Raw genomic sequence first — 21,052 nt, 5'->3', positions numbered from 1 at the left:
CTCACCTCAAAGTTCATGGCACCCTGGGTCAGGAATTTAGCTCAGTGATTCTGGTGACTGCCTCGCAAGCGCAAGGACCCGAGTTCGGTCCCTGGTACCAAAAAAAAAAAAATTTCATGGCACCCCTTTGTGATCAAACCTGACCCCCTAAATCTTGGGAACCATTGATCTGTTTTCTTTCACTTAAATTTTGCTCTTCCCAGAACACAGCCTTTTTTGTTTGGCTTCTTCCCCTTAGCATAATGCTTTTCAAATTCATTCATGCTATATCACAGGCATTTGAAGACTGTATTATGGGAAATTCCCAACATAAAAGTTGAATAGTATAATAAACCTCCTTCCATGTCTGGCACTAAATGTTAGCAATTATGCTAACATGCCCAATTTTATTGCATTGACAATACCCCTTTTTGGTATAGCAAACCCAGACACATCATTTTATTATATGCATTTCAGTGTATATCCCTTTTTTGTTTTGAAACAGAGTCTGGCTATGTAGCCTAGGCCGGCCTCGAACTCGTGTTGATCTTTCTGCGTCAGCCTCCTGAGTGCTAGGATTACAGGAATGCACCGCTACACCCAGTTTATCTCTCAAATTTTTTGTTTTCCTTTTGTTATCTGTAGATAACCATTATCTCGCCTACAATTTTTGTTTGCTGGCAAGGCTAATTTTATAGCAGATGATGTGTTAGGGGCTCTTAGATCTCGAGCCCGTGACATCAGCTGTTTGTACATTCGAGAAACCAAGTCCACGCGCTTTACAGTAAAGTAAATGTACACCTCAGTATTCCCTGTAGATGTTAACCGGGGGCGGGGCCATCTCCGTGATGTAGAAAACGCGCTTGCGCGGAGAGGTGCCACCTTTCGGCTGCCGTAGTTTTTCTTTTCACGTGCTCGCCCAGTCGTCATGGCGGCTTCTCGGAAGCCAGTGCTGTTAGGGCTTCGAGACGTGGCAGTGCAAGGCAGCTCCACAGGGTCGAGCTCCTGGACTACGAGCAAGTTGGGCGGCGTTCCAGTAAGGACGGACGCCGGAGCCAGGGTCGGCGGGTGCCGGTGAAGGGCACGCTGTGAGGAAGTGGGCGCGGTCCGGGTATAGAGTCGGGATCTGAAGCGTTTCACATCCCCTTCTCAGGATGTCCTGCCCGCCGTAGCAGTGCCGAGGCCGGAGTGTGAACGCTGCAGGCAGCCGCTCGTCTTGGTCGTGCAGGTGTACTGCCCCCTGGAAGGTTCCCCCTTTCATCGGCAACTGCACGTGTTTGCTTGCGCCAGTCCTAAGTGCGGCGACCACGGGGCGCGCAGGTAGGCGGGAGACACGCCGGGGAGCCGTCACTGGGAGAGGGCGGTGTCTGGGGAGCCGCGCCGGGCTGGGACGGGCGGGGTGAAGCGCTCACGCTCGTGTGTCTGTGCCCTGAAGCTGGAAGGTGTTCCGCTCCCAGTGCCTGGAGGTGCGAGAAAAAGAGACCCAGGACGCTCAGGTAAACTGGTTTGCCACGTCATGTGTTGCTGCAATGCAGTCGAGAATATTTTTCAGAATGTCGTTTAAGACAAACTTTTAAGCCGTGAGTTCTGTTTTGTTTTTGAGATAGGGTCTCTCTATACGTAGTGTGCCTCAGCCTCCGGAATGCTGCGAGTGCTGAGATCACAGGTGTGCGCCACCGCGCCTGGCTGTAATCCTTAGTCTTTGAAGTAAAATGGGAATGGGCTTTTCTTTTTCAAGACCATAAAAGATTTTGTGAGTTGTTTTAATTTAAACTGAAGGTCTTGTGACACATAGTTTACTGATTTTTTTCTGTTGGGAAAATACCCGGGTTTGTACATGGGTATAATTCATATATAGTACATATAGTTAATGTGATATGAACATATGTACATCTATAACAAACACATTTAGCAAGGTGAAATCCAAGTGTCTTAAATTGAAAAGTCAGGCAGGTTGGTACTGCACAACAAAATTCAGCCTGTCTTTGCCTGTCGAGGTCTCTTTATTTACATACTGAGTATTTATATGTTCCAGGTGTAATACTATCAATACAAGGAAAAACAAGGATTCAAGGTTCAATTGCAGGTAGTAGGGAAACACCGACTCTTTTCATCTCAGAGATGTAACACGAGGATTGAAATCTTTATTAACTGCTTAAACAGTCTGAAGGAGGCTATTTCAGGAATGACCTCCTGGACAACATCTCAGAACTGACCCATCACATCACGCTACATCTTGTGCATTTAGGAAGCTTAAGTGTAGTCTTGTGAACTGGAAGCTGCTCTTGTCACAGAACTTTTGTTTCTTTAGCCTTGGTCTACTGCCTTGATTCTGCTTCATGGCATTTCTTTCCACTTCATTCTGTCTGAGGGTTGTTTCTAATGGCCCTGATTACACATTTTCTGATCTGAAACCCTAGTTGTCAGGAAGTCTGGAAAATATTTTTCTTTTGTTGTAGGGCCAGGCAAGCTGGAAGTATAGAGATGCGCCACACTCTGAATTAAATGGAATCCCTTATTATTAATAGCCAGTATTCCAGAGTGGGCTCAGGCCTCCACAAACTCTGGGAGGCAGAGGAAAAGCAGTTTGCAGGGTCCTTTTAAGGGCTCTTCTATTTGAGGAGGGCTAAGAGACGGAGAGAAAGTACAGAAGCTGAATTTCACAGGTGCAGTACTTTTCTAAGTAAGTGGGGCTCAGGAGCAGTTTCACACATGTTAATTAAAACAAAGTGTCACATAGGTTTACAAGGTAGTAAAGATAACATAGTTGCAGGCACATAGGATGCAGTGTTCTGTTATGCATTAATAGAGGAGACTCCCTTGGGAGAAAGGGAAGGTGACCATCTGGAATCACTGGACTTTACACAAATGGGGTCAGATACACAAATGGAGTCAGGTTGGCTATCGCCCTTTCAGTCTGTGGCATACATGAAGCACAGAAGATTTTGAATCCCATGGTTGAAGAAACCATGTGTTAAACCTGCCACTCTGTTCCTGAAAAGAGGAGGATTCAAGTCACTTCTGGCATGCTTTTCAGTAGATAGGAGTCCAGGAAGTTGAATTGGAGTGTGCTAGAGGGAAGGGCTGTGTGAAGGCTCCCTCAGGAAGGTGAAGGGACGGGTGACTAAATCCAGAGGAATAGATGAAATCACCTAAATGTGCTTAGACCTAATGCGTTGAATATTCTTCGAGAAACAGGAAAATGACCTTGCTACTGAGAACTGGTGCGACGGTGCAGATGACTGGGGAAGTGACATTGAGGAGGTGCCTCCACCACAGCTTACATTGGGTCTTGGAAATGATTCTAACAGTGCCAAAGATGTAGACTGCACTGCCCAGCTCCATGACCTCCATCTTCAGGACACTCTCCTGCCGGCTGCTCATCCTGCACCTCCAGGGGAAGGTGTGGCCATTTCTTCTGTGACGCCGCAGTTCCTGCCCTACTATATCTGTGTCGTAGATGAGGGTGACTACAGAGACTTTGCTAGTCTAGAGCATGCCGACAGCCTTCTGAGGGACTACCAACAAAGAGAAGGAGTTGATATGGAGCAGTTGCTTTCCCAGAGGTGAGAACATGTGTGCTGAGCAGTGGCTTGGTCAGGAAGCCCCCACAGTAGGTATCCAGAATTCCTGCTTCACTCCTCTTGGGTAAGAAAAGGAGACAAACACAGTCCTTGTCAGCCAGCCTCAGGAAACTTTAAAACACTTGACTGTGCATAAATGCCCTCCAGAAGAACTGAGATAAACAAGAAGTTAAAGATGCCAAGTATTTTCAGAAGATGCATTCACTATATCTTTAACATTCCTTTTTCTTATTTTCATTGCTGGGTATTAAACCAAGAGCCTTATATATATTAGTCAGGCACTCTGCCACTGAGCTACATCCCCATTCCCTTTGCTGTTTCACATGGCATTTTTTTTTTCCCTTTGTTTTACCAGAGATTAAACCCAGAGAGTGCTAAACTACATTCCCAGCCTACCTTGAATGGTTTGATTGATTGATTGATTGATTGATTGATTTTGGTACTGAGGATTGAACCTAGGATCTTCACACTGAGCTACATCTGCAGTCCTTTTTTATTTTTTTATTTTAAGAAAGGGTCTTACTAAGTTGCCCAGGCTGGCCTGGAATTTGCAGTCTTCCTGCCTCAGCCTCCTGAGTAGCTGGGATTACATGCCTGTGCCACCACTCCTGGCTCTATTTTTAAATGTCTTTATAACAGAGACAGGTGAATTAGAAAAGTGCTGTTTGCCAGGCATGGTGGTGCATGCCTATAATCCCAGCACTCAGGAGGCTGAGGCAGGAGGATTGCTGTGAGTTCGAGACCAGCCTGGGCTACATAGTTCATTCATTCCAGATTAGTCTCAACTACATAGTGAGACCCTGTCTCAAAACAAAAAAAAAAAAAAGAAAGAAAGGTGCTGTTTATTTATTGAGTCTTGGCTGAACCTCCACAGCTACCTCAAGACCTTCAAGGCCCTTCCTCATCCTTAGTTCTCATCTGTAAAATTGTAGGGATGATACCTCTCTTCTCCATTTTAACAATTTTGGGAACCAGGTGAGAAGATCTTGAAAGGCTTTATAAACCAAACCAAAGTACTAAAATGTAACAATGTTCACTTTTGCTATTACAGTGATAGAATTAAAACAGGATATTTGGAGAGATGACCTGGTTTCCTTATCAGAGCTATCTCACCTGTAGTCCTTTTCAGGATAATGTTAAAAAGGACTTCCTGATACATATTAATGTTTGAAAACAATCTGATGGAAAGCGTCAATGGACATAATGACTTTTTTGTTGTTGTCCCCCCCCAAAAAAAAAATTGGGACTTGAACTCAGGACTTTGCACTTGCCAGGCAGGCACAGTACCACTGAGCTAAGTCCCATCCCTTGTTTTTGACGCAGTGTTTCACTATGTAGTTCAAGCTGACTTTGAAGTCACTGTGTAGCCCCAGTTTGACCTCAACACTTACCAATCTTCCTGCCTCAGCCTCCCAAGTGCTTGGATTACAGACATGTATCACCAGTGTTTGGCTTACAGCTGCCCTTGAATGAATTGTGTAGCCCAAGCTGGCCTGGAACTCAAAGTGATCCTGCTGCCTCTGATCTGAGATTACAGTTGTGCACCATGGTGCCTGGCTTTAAATTTTGAAATATTAATTAATTAATTTATTTATCAATACTGGGGATTTTAACTCAGGACCTTGCTCTTGGAAGGCAGGCACAGCACCACTGAGCTAAATCCCTGGCTCCTTAAAGTTACTTTTAAAAGATGATTATTTTATAGGGCCAGAGTATAGCTCAGCTGTACAGTGCCTACCTGTACTCAAGGCCCTGAGTTTGATTCCCAGTGCCAAAAAAGAAAAAGAAAAAGAAAAGAAAATTATTTTATTTTACCTTCTAAATAATGTAATTCTCTGGATATTCACACTCAAAAGTTATTTCTGTTTTTTTAGTTTTTCTAGAGATGGTGATGAAAAATACGAGAAGGCCAAAATTAAAAATGGAAATCAAATGTTTTACAAATTCATGAAAAGAATTGCTGTTTGTCAGGAGCAGATTTTAAGGTAAAAGGGGAACATTTTCTTTCACTATTATTATAAGAATAATTTGTGTTGGAGCTGGGTGTGGTGTTGCACACCTGTAATCCTAGCCCTTGAGAGGTTGAGGCAGGAGGATTGCCAAGAGTTCAAGGCAGCCTGAACTACATAGCCATACCTTGGCTCAGCAGCAACAAAAAAAATCTTAAGAAAATTATAATGACAAAACCAAGATCCCAGTGTTCCCCAAACCAGGAGAGAATGCTTAGATTTTTAGAATATTACCATAACTTTTTTTTTCCTGGTATTGGGGATCAAACTCTGGACCTCTCATTTGCCCGGCCCCCTACTTTCACTTTATTTTTTGTGCACATAGGTACATGTATGTGTGTATTTTTAAAAGCATAATGGAAGCCAGCCATGGTAGCCTACATCTGTGATCCCAGCACTCTGGGAGGCTGAGGCAAGAGGATCACAAGTTGGAGCTGAGGTGGGGCAATTTAAGGACTTAGCAAGATCCTGTCTCAAAATAGTAAAGGGCTAGAGATGAAGTTGAGTGAGAAGGCCCTGGACTCAATACTCAGACCTAAAACAAAATAAACAAAAAACACCATAACTGGGATTATAAAGTATTTATATCTTGTCTCTTATTCAATAAGCATTTACTAGTATTAAGGAGTAACATTAAAAATTCTGCAAAGTATTTTTTTGACCTTTTGTTTTGTTTTGTTTTTGTACCAGGGATTGAACTAGAGACTTTGCACTTACAAGGCAGGCAACTGGAACCGCTGAGCTAAATCCCTGACCCTAGACCTTTTTTTAAAACTTAAAATTTCAATAGAAAAAACATTCATAATGCTGAAAGCTGTGAAAATAGCCAGGTGTGATGGTAAATGCCTGTCTTCCCATCTATGGAGGTTAAGACAAGGCAAATCTCTTAAGCTTTTATGCCCAAGACCAACCCAGAAAATGAAGTGAGATGCAGTGTCTCCCCCCGCTCTCCCCCCAAATAGAAAAAAAGTTAAACCATATATATAAGCATAAATGTATAAGTAATGAAGTAATTCCTTTCAAACCATTCCTGGTCTGCTTAGGTACACTATTGTTCGTTTGTCATGTGTTTTTCTAGAGTTTCTTTATACACATGCAAACCATATGATTGTATATTACCTCCTCCCCCCAGCTTTTTCTTTTTTTTGGTACCAGGGATCGAACTTGGGACCTTGTACTTATGAGGCAGGCAGCAGAACCACTGAGCTAAATCCCTAGCCCCCCAGATCTTTTTCTTACACAAAAGGAAGCATTCTATTACATACTCTGTGTCCTGCATTTTTAACTGTACTGTATCTTGGAGTACCGGGTCTTTTCAGTACACTGAGAACATAACCTTTTATTTCTATTAAGTAACTGAGATTAGAATAGTTGTAGCATGTATTATATCTATATATGTATCTATATATATCTATATGTCTATATATCTATATTTTTTAAGGAATAACCAAAGTGTTTTACAGGGTGTTTAAATTATGTTCTCCACAAGAAGTGTATAAAAGTTCTAGTTCTAGAACATCTTTGCCAGTACTCATTATATTCAGTGGGTTTGTTTGTTTGTTGAGACAGAGTCTTGCTAAGTTGCCCAGGCTGGGCTCAAACTTGTGATCCTCCTGCTGTCCTGCTTCAGACTCCCAGCATGCTCGGATTACAAGTGTGGGCCACTGCACCCAACTTCTTTTTTTCTTTTTTTCTTGTACCGGGGATCGAACTCGGGCCCTTGTGCTTGTGAGGCAGGCAGCAAAACCACTGAGCTTTATTCCCAGACTTCTATTTAGTTTTTAATGTCAATGCCAGGGATTTAGCTCAGTGGCATTGTGCCTGACTTACAAACAGAAGGTCCTGAGTTTGATCTCCAGTACCCCAAAAAAAAAAAAAAAAAAAGTTTTTAATGTCAGTCATTCTAGAAATTATATAGTAGTATTTGATTGTGGTTTTAACTTGCATTTCTCCAAAGACTAAAAGATGTTGAGCATTTTTCCAGTACTTTTTCACCTTTGTACAAGGTTTAATTGAAAAATACAGTGTTTAAATTTAAAATTTTGGGGGGGATCTAACTCAGGACCTTGCACTTGCGAGGCAGGGAGTGGCACAACTGAGCTAAATTTCTGAAATTTTAAAATTTTATTACAGTAAAAGACACATTTTCATTATCCACCCCCTGCATACTACCCCCCTTTTACTTTGAACACTTTATCATTCTTGCCACTGTGAAGTAGTTCTGGAAGTCCTTTTTACATCTTTAGTTGTGCTGTTGTGGCTACCATGATGGCCCAAATCAATTCAGAACTTTTACTTCTCATGGTCATTTTGACTTTAGAGAAGAATCAGAAGTTGTATGTTGCAAATCTGGTGAATAAGGTGGATGAGAACACGTTGTAATGTTTTTACAACTCCACCTTTTGGTTGGATGGAACTCAGCACCAGTATTCACTGTTGTTGGGGTTTTTTTGTTTTTGGTACGGGGGGATTGAATTTAGGACCTTGCATTTGTGGCGGTACCACTGAGCTAAATCCAGGCCCTCACTGTTTTTTTTTTTTTTTTTTTTTTTTTTTTTTTTTTTTTTGTACCAGGGATTGAACTTGAGACGTTACACTTGCAAGGCAGGTGGTGCAACCACTGAGCTAAATCCCCAGTCTCCTCACTATTTTTTTTTTTGTACCTTGTCAAGACACTTACCAAAGAGGACTTCTAGAACTGCTTCCAAAAGTGTCAAGAATCAGCTGGACATAGTGGTGCATATCTGTAATCCCAGCATCTGGCGGCTGAGACAGGAGGATCTCCACATGTCCATGGTCAGGGTGGGCTACAGATGAACTCAAGGTCAGCCTGAATTACATAGTGAGACCCCATCTCAAAACAAACAAAACCCCCCAAAAGAAAAGTGGGATAAGTATGTTCCGAGTAAAGGGAGTATTTTGAGGGAGATTAATGCCAATGTATCTTTTCCTATAATACATTTTTAAAAATTTAAACATGCACTGTATTTTTTTGTTAATCCTTGTATGTAGTCTTTAGTAAAGAATAAGTTCAAATCTCTGACTTTTTTTTTTGGTACTGGGGATTGAACTTCAGCCCTTGTGCTTGTGAAGCAGGTACCAGAACCACTGAGCTAAATCCCCAGCCCCAGATCTCTGACATATTTTTATTGGGTTGTTTTATATGAGTTGTAGGAATTTTTCATATGTTTGGGATGCAAATCCTTTCTCAGGTATATGCACTTCATATATTTTCTCCTTGTCTGTAGTTTTTTGTGTGTGTGTCTTAGTAACACTGACTTTTGAAGGAAAGTTTTAAATTTTGATTATGCCCAAATTAACAATTTTGAGGGGTTTTATTTTTTGTAGAGCTGCGGGTGGAACACAGGACCTCAGGTACACTAGACAAGCATCCTAGCACTGAGCTACATAACCCTAGCCAAGTTCTGGGGTTTTTTTATGGTTATTGTCATGCACGCTACTGCTAAGCTGTACCCCAGCCTGGTGGTTCATACCTTTTCTTCCTGTGAAATCTGCCTACCTAGCCCAAGGTAACAGAATTTTTCTTGTGTTGTTTTGAGATCTTGTTTTTAGTGTTAGGACTTAAATATTTAATTCTATGATCCATTTTGTGGGGAACAGGTACCAGGAATTGAATTCCCATGCTTGCGCTTGCAAGGCAGGTGGTGGAACCAGTGAGCTAAATCCCTGGCCCTGTCTGTGATCCATTTTGAGTGAATTTTTTTGTTTGGTTGTTTTTTGAGACAGGGTCTCACTACGTAGTTGATGTTGACCTGGAACTCACTGTGTAGCGCAGGCTGGTCTCGAATTCGCAGCAATCCTCCTGCTTCAGCCTCCGGAGTACTGGAATTACAGATGTGTGCTACCACACCTGGCCTTTAGTGAATTTTAATATGTGAAATAAGTGGGTCACGTTCCCCCCCCCAGTACCTGGAATTGAACTGAGGACCTTGTGCTCGCCAGGCAGGTGCAGAGTTGAATATTTACTTGTTGAAACACCAGGATTTATATTACTGATTAGTTTTTGTCTTGTTTACCAATTACATAGAGAGGAATATTAAAATCCTCTAATCCTCATGCACAAGACCCTAGATACAATCCCAAACACCACCAAAACAAGAAACTCCTGTATCTGTGGATATAGATTTTTCTATTTTTAGTTCTGTCAATTTGCCTCCTGAATCTTGATGCTACTGTAAGATATTTTGTTGCATATTTGGAATTGTTACATTTTTCTAATGAGTTCATCCTGTTATGACACATTTAATTTATTTCTGCTGATACCCCTTCCTTCGAGTGTATTTTGCCTGATATTAATGTGGCCGCATTTGTTTAATTTATGTTTAATATGGCCAATTGTTTAAGTTTTGTATTATTGATGTTTATGCAGACCCTTTTTAACTTTTTGGTGGTGGTGGTGATGGTGTTGAGGGTGGAGCACAAGGCCTCACACATTTTAGGCTAGTACTCTCGTGCTGATCTCACATCTCCAGCCCACACCCATGCTTTTACTTTGAATCTTTTACTTTCAGCTTTAGATATAAAATGACACACTGCCCACTTGTACCATAGTTCTTTTCTTAGCTGGGCACAGTGGCACACGCTTGTGACCCCAGCATTTGGGAGGCTGAAGCAGAATCACAGCAAGCTCAAGGTCAGCCTGAACTACACAGCAAGACCTTGTCTCAAACAAAACCAAACCAGAGTTCTTTTTTTCTTTTGATTTGAGCCAGGGTCTGTCTAACAGGCCCAGGTTGAACTTGAGTTTGCAATCCTCCTCCCTCAGCCTCCCACAGTGCTGGGATCACAGGCATGCTCCACCACTCCTGGTTTGTAACATAACTCCTGAGTGCTCTATTTTTGGTTTTTTCCTTTTAGTTCCTTTTTGAATAATTTCTATTTACTGTTTCTCAAATTCACCTTATTGTTGTATCCATTATGATGTTAAATTTTCTTGAATGAAGTTATTTCTTTTTCTTTGGTTGCCTTTGAGACAGACTTTGTTGCTTAGGCTGACCTTTAACTCATGATCCTCCTGCCTCAGCCTCCCAAGTAGCTAGGATTATAGGAGTGTGCCACCATGCCATCTTACTTCTTTATTTCTGATACAGCATTTTTCATTTCTAACATTTCTATTTCAATCCCTTTTAATTTCCATTTCTGTGGCATATTTCTCATCTGTTTATACCTTTTCACCTTTTCTACAATTTTTTTTTTTTTTTTTCTTAATTTTTTTTTTTTTTTTTTTTTTTTTTTTTTTTTTTTGTGGTACCCTGGATCAAACTCAGGCCCTTGTGCTTGCGAGGCAGGCATGGTGCCACTGAGCTAAATACCCAGCCTTGTTTTTGTTTTTTTGAGACAAGGTCTCCCTGTGCAGTTCAGGCTGGCCTTGAACTTTTGACAATCCTGCCTCAGCCTCCCAAGTGCTGGTATTACAAGCATGCATCGCCATGCCTGGCACTATGACATTTTTTTACAATTTGTTATTGATTCTTTATAATCCTTATTATATATGGGCATGGTGGAAATCATAGTGAGACCCTGTGTTAAAAAACCAAAATAAAGCGTCGTGTAACAGATCTGTCATCTTGTATGTGGGTCCTGTATTACCTTTCTTTATGGGTTAAATTTTCCTCCTTTGTATATCTAGTAACTTTGTTTTTTTTGTTATTTGCCAGAAACTATGGGTTGAAGAACAGTAGATCCTGGAGTATATTTTTACTCCCTAAAATCCATGCTCCTCTGAAAGCCAGTAGTGTGGAGATCTCAGTCCATTTAATCTTTACTTGAGTTGGGTCTACATTTTGCTATGGCTTTAGTTTGATTTGGTTCTACATTGGCTTCAATGCATTAATTGAGACTGAGTTAAACATTGACAGGACTGCAGGTATCTTGCTGTGGTTTACAGACTTGGTACTAGTTTTTTGCCTCTTGGGGCTTTGATTTGCTCTCTTGTTTTTTTACTCTTGGTAATTCTACAAGAAAGTAAGTTTGCAGTGGACAAGCCTCATTGGTGGGATGTGTCTCAAATGTATATGGCTTTGCTTCAGTTCTTCGTCTTCCTCATCCTAGGTATTCGTGGAGTGGAGAGCCACTCTTTCTGACATGCCCCATCCTGGAAGTCTCTGAGGTTCCAGCCTGCAGTTACTGTGGAGGCCAGAGGACGTTTGAGTTTCAGCTTATGCCGGCACTGGTCAGCATGCTCAGAAGTGCTAATTCAGGTAAGAAGCCCTTTATTAATTTTATGCAAAGGTATGCAAAGGAGGAAAATTTAACCCATGAAGAAAGGTAATACAAGACCTGTATACAAGGTGATGGATCTGTCACATGACACTTTAATTTCTGGCATTATTTTGGAATTATATTAAATTGAAAGACTAATGTTTCATTATAAAAAGACCATACCATATTACGGAAAATTTGGGAAATTAAAATTAAGAAATTTATAGCCCAGCAATCCAACACAAGCACTAATAAACAGGTTGATTTAAAGTGAAACTTTTTTTTTTTTGGTACTGGAAATCGAACTCAGGACCTTGAACTTGCCAGGCAGGCGTGATGCCACTGAGCTACATCCCTGGCCCCACAAAGCTATTTTTTATCCTTAATTTTTTTTTTTCTTTTTTGGTACTGGGGATTGAACTCAGGACCTTGCACTTGCCAGGCAGACACTGTGCCACTAAGCTACATCCCCAGCCCTTATCTTTTACGTATATATATATTTTGGGGGGTACCAGGGATTGAACTCAGGCCCTTCCGCTTGCAAATCAGGTGGTGAAGCCACTGAGCTAAATCCCCAGCCCTATCCTTTATTTTTTTATCACATTTATTATATAACAAAAATACTGTCTTTTTTTTTTTTTGGTACTGGGGTTTGAACTCGGGTCCTTGTGCTTGCAAGGCAGGCCACTGAACTGCTGAGCTAAATCCCCGGCCCTGTCATTTTTTTTTTTTTAATTGCGTAAGCCAGGCATAGTGATGCATACCTGTAATCCCAGCATTTGCGAAGCTGAAGCAGGAGGATTGCTTCAAGTTGAGGCCAGCCAGCCTGGACTACATAGTGAGTTCAAGGCTATCCTGAGTTACAGAGCAAGACTCTGTCTCAAAAGATGAAAAAAATGTTCAAATAAAAACATTACTTAACTTGGAATAGTGGTATGTGCCTGTCATCCCACTAGTTTGGATGATTGAGGCTAGAAGATGTCTCGAAGCCAGCCTAGGTCTAGGTAATGTAAATGAGATCTCATCTCAAAAACAAGTGAAAAATAAATAAATAAATTGCTTTCTAACAATGTCAGTTTTGTTTTGTTTTTTGAGACAGGGTCTCACTATGTATCCCAGGCTGGCCTTGAACTCACTGTGATCCTCCTGCCTCATCCTCCCAAGAGCTAGGATTATAGGTGTGTGCCGCCATGTCTGGTTCTGTTACAGTTATTTTACATTATCATTATTACATAGTCTTCACTTTTCTTTTTTTTTTTTAACTTAACATTTAAAAGAAAAATTTATTGGGCCGGAGATTTAGCTCAGTGGTTCCACTGCCTGCCTCGCAAGCGCAAGGTCCTGAGTTTGATCCCCAGTACCCCCGCAAAAAATAAATAAAATTTTTTTATTTTGTTGTTTTTTTGAGGCAGGGTCTCATTATGTAGTTCAGTCTGGCTTTGAACTCACTATGTAGCCCAAGTTGGCCTTGAACTTGCAGTGATCCTCCTGCCTCTGCCTTCACCAGTGTGTGCCACCACACTTGACTTCTTTAACATTTTTATCATGAAAATTGGTCCGGCATCACATTATCATGACAAAATACCTGAGGGCAGTTACCCTGACACTCAGAGCCACTAGATGGAGCCAGCAGCTGCTCTGAGTTCTGAACTCAATTGGCCATTCTCTAAAATGGCTACCAGCCAATCGCCCTTTCCTGGGGGAAATAACACACAAGCCACTGCAGTCCCGCTGTGTTCACTGTTCTGTTCCATTGGTGATTCTCACCATGGAGGCCTCTGGGGTCACCAGTAGTCACTGTGTTCAGCAGTTCCAACTACCCTTCCCATGCAGTGAGTCAGGGCTCAAGGGGAATGCACCACTTGCCACCTCTTCTTTGTTGAAGTCTCTTTCTTCACTCTCCCATGTGCTTCAATTCTTGCTTCAGATCCTTGCCTGGATGTGTGTGTTACTGGGTACTGAACTTAGGGGCTTTACACTGAGCTAGGTCCCCAGCCCTTTTATGTTGATTTTCATTTTATATTGATTATATTGATATTGAGACTGGGTTTTGCTAAATTGGTAAATTGCTCAGACTGGGCTCCAAATTGCAGTACCCCTCCTGCACCCTTCCAGAGTGCTGGTATTACAGGCATGCACCTCCAAGGTTTTGCTAAGTTTTTTAGGGAGAATTTGGACTTGGAATCTCCCTTCCATCCACCTTTTCTCAGTGCTGGGATAGCAGGTGTGCTGGTAATACTGTCTTTATCACAGAGAGGTAAAGTAAATTGCTCAAGATTATAGAGCTGGGATTTGAACCCAGGTTCTCTTGCTCTAATTCTGTGCTCTATCCATTGCATAAATGTTCATATTTTGAGTATACCTTGTATTTTTCTTTGCTAAATCCAGAATTTATTGTATCTTTCAGATCTTTTGGTGGAATTTGGAACAATTCTAGTTTACACATGTGAGAAGAGTTGCTGGCCAGAAAATCATCAGACTCCCTTGGAAGAATATTGCATTACACAAGAAGATCCAGATGAGTTATTATTTAAATAAAGCATTCCCTTTTATTTATACAAATTAAAACAAATTTTATTATACAAGTATGTGTGTATTTGCTTCATTTTAACCCTCATGTGTGTGTGTGTGTGTTTAATGCTGAGGATGGAACTCGGCCTTGCTCATGGTAGGCAAACATTGTTCCACTGAGTCACACCCTAGCTTGAATTTTTGTTTTCAGGTATCCCTTTCTTTTTTGATTCTTGTGCTGGGCCTGAAGCTAGCACGTCTTGATCGTGGGCTTCTGTATCCTTCAGGTCAGTGGCCTTTCTGCACAGTGGTAGCTTGGAAAGCTCCTTTACCCTACTGGCTCTGTACCTTGCTGCCAGCTCTGTGTGCTGCTAGACCAAATCAGTCAACCTGTTCCAGCTGCTCAAGGCCCAAACCTGAGGTACTGGCTGCTTAGATTTGCCCCATATTCCCTGCCCATCCTCCCTCTGCCTCCTGTGTCCCCCTTCTTGGTCTTGTAGCATCACAGGAAGGGGCCCCCGCTTTCCAGACATTGTCCCTCCATCCAGCTGTCCACCTTTGTAGTCTTCTGTGTTCAGTTCCAGTGTTATCAGCCATTCCTTTCTGCTGCTCCTGAGAGCAACATGAGAACACTTCTGCCAGCCATGTGCAGGCGTGCCATTTGCCTGTGTTCATGAGTCCCAGATAGCAAGAGGCAGTGTGCTTCCATGCAGTGTAACTTCTGAGAAAAGAAGCCGACCCTGCCCCCAACCCCGGCCCCAAGGCCCCTGAGAGAAGCAACTGCATGTGTACAGACTGAGGCTCCTGGAGGCCTGGATTTGCAGAACTGAACCTGAGCAGAGCCCTGCAGACTTTTGATTTTTTCTCTCTCTGTCATGCTGGTGAAGGGACTGCCTTTCCCTATGGCACTTCTGTGGTAGGCAGACTGCTTCAGCCTGTCAGACCAGTTATTCCAACTGGAACAGAAGGTGATTGCTCAGATTTACAGGTAGAGCATTCTGGATTTATTTAAATGGGCCAAGGAGGCCACCCATCTGATGAGAAGATGAACTGTGGCGTAAGAGTGTCCTTTCAAGGATCAGAAGTGAATACAGATATATTTCTAATTTTTTATGTTTCTACATTTTTTTTTTTTTTTTTAGTACCAGGGATCGAACTCAAGTCCTTGGGCTTGTGGGGGAGGCCCCAAAACCACTGAGCTAAAACCCCCGCCCTTTTTTTTTTTTTTTTTATACCAGGGATCGAACTCAAGTCCTTGGGCTTGTGGGGGAGGCCCCAAAACCACTGAGCTAAAACCCCCGCCCTTTTTTTTTTTTTTTTTATACCAGGGATCGAACTCAAGTCCTTGGGCTTGTGGGGGAGGCCCCAAAACCACTGAGCTAAAACCCCCGCCCTTTTTTTTTTTTTTTTTAATTTTTGAGACAGGGTCTCACTAAGTGTCACTAAGTCATTAAGTTGCTGAGTATGGGTTTGAGCTTGCGATCCTACTGCCTCAGCTTCCAAGTGCTGGAATTAGAGGTGTGCACACCTTACTGGACTTGTTTTTTATTTTTAGACTACAGATTCCTTGCTGATTAAACATATTCTTGAATCTAATTATATGCATTTGTCTTATGCATAGGTCTTACCCAGGTAAATAGAATACAGATTATCAGGGTACTATGTTCTTACAGAAATAAATATGTAACATTGTGAAGAAAGCAAGGTTTAAGAAAATAAGTCCAGCATAAACCCTTTGCTGTGGAAGTTTGAGGCAGGAGATTTTGCAAGTTGAAGCCCAATCTGGGCAATTTAGCAACTCAGTGAAACCCTGTCTCAGAATAAAAAAAAAAATTTAAAGCCTGGGGATATGCAAAGGCCCTGGGTTAAATCCCTGGTACCACCTCCACATACAAAGTAAAATTCTATATATTGCTTGTAAAATACCCAAGTCTAGGAAGATACCTGCACAGCAAAGGTCTTGACGAACAGGATAGGCTGGTAGTGTAGGTGGGACTTTCAGCTTTTTATTTCCTGCACTTGAGTCCTGTTAGAACTTATTAAACTGGGCAAGCATTTTACACTTATACATATGCATACACACACCCAGAGCACCCACAAAGAAAAGCAAAATCTATCAGAATTAGGCACCAAGCCCAGCCCATGCCAAAGGCAAGACAGGGCAGGCAGAAGAGAAGCCAAAGGAGATGGCTCCTATACACAAAGTGTCTTAAGAGGGAAGACGGTCCCATGTACAGAAGGTCCTGAGAGAGAGGAAAGATGGCAACCATATACAGTGTCCAGAGAGAGAGAACATGGCACCCATGTATAGAGGGTCCTGAGAGACAGAGGTAAGATGGCGTCCATGTATAGTGTCCTGAGAGAAAGAAGATGGCACCTATGTACAGAGTGTCCTGAGAAAAGGAAGATCAGCCTCCTGAGGAGGCCATCTATTAGGGTTATTGTACAATGGGGTCTTTGGGAGAAGTGAGCCATTGGTAAGGAGAGGTATCCCCAACCCTAGTCAGGCTCCCTCGCCCTTCTTGCCCTTCAGGCATTAGGAACACAGCATAAATATTCCTTAAAGACCAGCCTTGTGGTTGGTGAATGAGCAACTGCTGAGAAAGACCTCAGAAGTCAAATGTCATTTTTCTCTGTAATCTTTTTTTCTACTTTATTTTAGTAATTTTTTTGTAGCACTGGGGATTCAACCCAGGGCCTTATGAAAAAAAAATTTTTTTTTTGGTACTGAGGATTGAACTCTGGACCTTGCGCTTGTGAGGCAGGCAGCAGAACCACTGAGCTAAATCCCCAGCCCTACAAATGTTAAATGTACACTCTGCTACTGAACTATATCCTGAGCCACAAGGATTTCTAGTTTATTTGTTTTTGTGGAACTGGGGATTAAAACTAGAGCCTTTGCAGTGAGCTACATCCCTATCTCTTTATTTTTGTACTTTGAGAGTCTCACTAATCATGAAGTTGCCCAGGCTGAGGTTGAATTTAACTTTTCTGCCTCAGCCTCTCAGGGTGCTGCGATTACAGGACTGTGCCACCATTCCCAGCTTATTATTTTTTATTTTGAAGTTAACTTTAAATCAAAGATATGAGCTGGGTTTGGGGATTTAGCTCAGTGGCACCATGCCTGTCTTGCAAGCCCAAAGTACTGAGTTCAATCCTCAGTACCAAAAAGGAAAAAAAAGTATGAGCCAGCTGTGGTGGTACCAGCCTATAATCCCAGCACTTGGGTGGGTGAGAGGATTGCTTTGAGTTCGAGGCCAGCCTGGGTTAGCTGGTGAGTCAAGGCCTGAATTACATAGTGAGATTCTGTCTCCAACCTTCACAAAATAGAGCATGAGCATTTGGGGAACAAGAAGTTTAAAGAATAAAAATTATTTTTAAAAAATGATCCACAATTCTACCACATGCTACCATATACAAAAATATCAATTATTTTTTCCTTCCTACCTTTTTAGTTTTTTTACCTTTTTTGAGACAAGGTCTTACTGTGTAGTCCAGAGTGGTCTTGAATTCACTGTGGCCAGGCTGGCCTTGAACTCACAGCAGTCCTCCTGCCTCAGCCTCCCAAGTGCTGGGATTATAGGTAAGTGTCACATGTCCAGCTCTTCCTGCCTTTTGACATAATTGTAGTCTTTTTTTTTTTTTTTTTTTTACAAAATTTAATCATATTGTCTGGGAAAACCCAGGGTCAAAGAAGTAGGCGTAGGATGCCACAAAAGGCAGGCAGATCCAGGTTTTCATTTAGTACAATTGACTGGGGACTCACTGCCAGAAACGTGATCAAGAGTAGCAGGAAGACTAGTGGACCCCTGATCCTCTGTCACAGGGACAGAGATTATATAGTGGCCAGGACAATAGTGACTCATCCAAGCTGGAATTTACCTGATTTATCGCCATCTGCCATCAAGGATGTCAGGCACATTCCTAGCACTAACAGCACCAGATTCCAGTGGATCTCACAGCTCCATGTACCACTTTTACTGTCTAGTTTATAGTATGCTGGGAAACCTTGGTGGTGGTTGTGTCGGGGGACCAGGGTTATTCAAGGCCAATCAGTGGTTACAACTTCAGGTGGCTACGGTCAGATCAAGTTGAATCCATACATGTATAAATAGCTTTGTCTCTTTTTCTCACAATTTTTTTTTTTTTTTTTTTTTTTTGATGCCGGGGATTGAACTACAGATCTCTGCGCTTGCAGGACAGGCAGTGGCACCACTGAGCTAAATTCCTGACCTAGCATGCTATTTTTCTACATTTCTGGTCCCCATTCCTATTCCCAAATAAATTTTCCTACTCTTAAAATAAAATATTTTCCCATAATCACTGCAAAATATTCATCAAAACTTTATGCAATTTTAGTCATTTTTTCCTAATTTTTGTTCTCATGACTAAATCTTTTTCTTTTTCAAAATTAGTTTTTTTTCAGTTCTGTATGCGTGTGTCTATGTGTATGCCTGCGTGCTAAGCAGTGCTTCACCATTGAGCTACATTCCCAGCTCTGTGCAGGACAAAGTACTAGAATTTGAATGAATGAGTCAGGAACTGTGCACAAGGGTCAGTGATGTGGCTCAGTGGTAGAGTGCTTGCCTAGCATGCAGTAAGCCCTAGGTTTGATTCCCAGCATTGCAAAAAAACTGACTTAGCTTAGTGGTTCCAGCACCTGCCTCACAAGCACAAGGACCCGAATTTGATCCCTGGTACAAATAAATGAATAAATAAATAAATTTATCCTTGTGTATGAGGTTATGGGCCTGTAAACCAGCTACTAAGGAGAATCCCTTAAGTCTAGTTGTTTGAAACTGTCCTGGGAAACACTGTAAAACCCTGTCTCAAAAAGGAGGTGAAAAATAAAAGTTGTCCACATTTGTAAAAATTTTTAATCATTACTAAATCCCCCTTTTAGCATTTTTTTTTTTTTTTTTTTTTTTTGGTGCTAGGAATCGAATTTGGGACCTTGCACTTTTGAGGCAGGTGGTGGCACCACTGAGCTAAATCCCCAGCCCTTTGAAATCCCCTTTGAAAAAGTTGTGCTTTCAAATTCTTACCTGGGGTGTACGGGAATGCGTTGGTGAAAAATATATACATATTGCTTTTGAACGAGCAGCTATAAATTGGGGTTCTCACAACCTCAGGTCAGGTCAATTTATTTGAAAGGCTCACAGGAGTGAGCTGGGCATGGTGGCGCACGCCTGTAATCCCAGCACTTGGGAGGCTGAGGCAGGAGGATCGCTATGAGTTCAGGAACAGCCTGGGCTACCTAGTGAGTTCCAGGTCAGTCTCAATTACATAGTGAGACCCTGCCACCACCCCCCCCAAAAAAAAGAAAAAAGAAAGGCTCACAGGAGTGAGGGAAACACACTTCTTGGTTTATTAGAAGGGTCTTACAAAGGTTACAGGTGAAGAAGTGCATGGGACAAGGTATGGGAGAAGTGTGTGATGCTTCCCTCCCTTCTTTGAGTGACTATGTGTTTAACTACCCAGAAGTTCTCCTGATCCTGTTCCTTTTTTTTTGGTATGGGGGATTGAACTCAGGACTTTGAACTTGCCAGGCAGGCCGAGGCACCACAGAGCTAAATCCCTGGTCCCTAACCCTGTTCTTTTGTGGTTTACTCTGGGAAGCTGAGGCAGGAGGATTGAGTTTGGGTCCAGCAGGGCAATTTAGCAAGACCGTGTCTCAAATTTTTAAAATAGGGCTGGGGATGCAGTTCAGGCAATGAGAAGGTACTAGATTCAATCCTCAGTACTGAAAACACATTTTGGGGGGTGGTACCGGGGATTGAACTCAGGACCTTTCTCTTGAGAGGCAGGCAGCAGCACCACTGAACTAAATCTCCAGCCCAAAACAAATTTTAAAAACTGGACAGTAAATATATAATCTAATGCTACCAGCAAGGCAGTTTGGGTGCTCTGCAGCATTTTCCCTCAAGGGTATAGGCAGGGCCTCTCTGGAATGAGGAGGACCTTATGACCTACTATTAGAGCTGGTCTGACAGTTTCTTTATGCTCCCCCACAGGAAGATGGAGGAATTAGTTTCTGTGACTCACCTTGGGAAGATAACATTCTAGTTTCTAGGACCTGCTTTCTGGGGAGAGTTATGAGCCAGGAACAATGGACAAAAACCAAAACATGAGAGCTTTGTTCTCTTATCCTTTGACGACTGAGTGCTACGGTATTGTTTTGTTAGTTTAATAGAAATAGCCGGGATGTTGGCCCATATCTATAATCCCAGCATTCTACTTCAAGGCTGAGGCAGGAGGATGGCACATCTGAGCACAGCAATTTAATGATGTAGTGAGACCCTGTCTCGGAAACAAACAAAAAAACAAAACCAAAAAAACTAGGATTACGGATGAAGTTCAAGGCAGAGGCCCTGGGTTCAATCCCAAATACCCCCTTCCCCCAAAACACAGAGAAAAGGTAGGTACACTGTTTTGTGCAAAGCTGGTTTGTTTATGCACCAGTGGAAATTAAAGCTAGGGCCTCATGCACGCTAAGCATGCGCTCAAGTCCACATCATACATTTTCTTTGTGTGTTCCCCTTCACAGTCTTTATCCTTTGCCAATATTTTTTCCTTGTTTTTTTTTTTTGTGATATTAGGGATTGAACCCAGGGCCTTCCCACTGAGCTACATTCTCAGTCCTATGTACTAGCCCAGAACTCATAATGCTCCTCATGCCTTGAGTCAGGCTTGGCTTGGGCTCAAACCCTAAATCTTTGTTTTAGCCTCAGAGTGCTGGGATCACAG

General features: G+C 42.1%; 1 protein-coding gene across 3 annotated transcripts; it reads left to right on the top strand.

Moving 5' to 3' along the window:
- The first annotated feature begins 851 nt into the window (after positions 1-851).
- Pdcd2l (programmed cell death 2 like) lies at positions 852-14,332 on the top strand. Of its 3 annotated transcripts, none has more exons than XM_010631810.3 (7): positions 853-1,015; positions 1,133-1,299; positions 1,415-1,475; positions 3,178-3,545; positions 5,438-5,548; positions 11,645-11,793; positions 14,202-14,332. In XM_010631810.3, exons 1-7 carry the CDS (start codon positions 908-910, stop codon positions 14,330-14,332), a joined length of 1,095 nt encoding a protein of 364 aa, XP_010630112.1. In that variant the 5' UTR covers positions 853-907. The 3 variants fall into 3 exon arrangements, with proteins under 3 accessions (XP_033621629.1, XP_010630112.1, XP_019064188.1); XM_019208643.2 differs by having other exon boundaries at positions 3,172-3,545; XM_033765738.1 differs by lacking the exons at positions 11,645-11,793; positions 14,202-14,332 and adding an exon at positions 8,921-8,984 and having other exon boundaries at positions 852-1,015; positions 3,172-3,545.
- The last annotated feature ends 6,720 nt before the right edge of the window (positions 14,333-21,052 follow it).

The sequence above is a fragment of the Fukomys damarensis genome, unplaced genomic scaffold (genome assembly GCF_012274545.1).
Source record: "Fukomys damarensis isolate Sample0158 unplaced genomic scaffold, DMR_v1.0_HiC HiC_scaffold_19, whole genome shotgun sequence".
Classification (NCBI taxonomy): Eukaryota; Metazoa; Chordata; class Mammalia; order Rodentia; family Bathyergidae; genus Fukomys; species Fukomys damarensis.
The sequence above is the reverse complement of the archived record's forward strand: the minus strand, read 5'-3'. Positions and strand labels throughout refer to the sequence as shown.

Bases quoted from the DNA above. Each gene is read 5' to 3' on its own strand.
- Pdcd2l (XM_019208643.2), top strand. From the start codon at position 908: ATGGCGGCTTCTCGGAAGCCAGTGCTGTTAGGGCTTCGAGACGTGGCA. The intron at 3,546-5,437 runs GTGAGAACATGT...CTGTTTTTTTAG, and splicing joins GAGCAGTTGCTTTCCCAGAG to TTTTTCTAGAGATGGTGATG. The intron at 5,549-11,644 runs GTAAAAGGGGAA...TCCTCATCCTAG, and splicing joins TGTCAGGAGCAGATTTTAAG to GTATTCGTGGAGTGGAGAGC.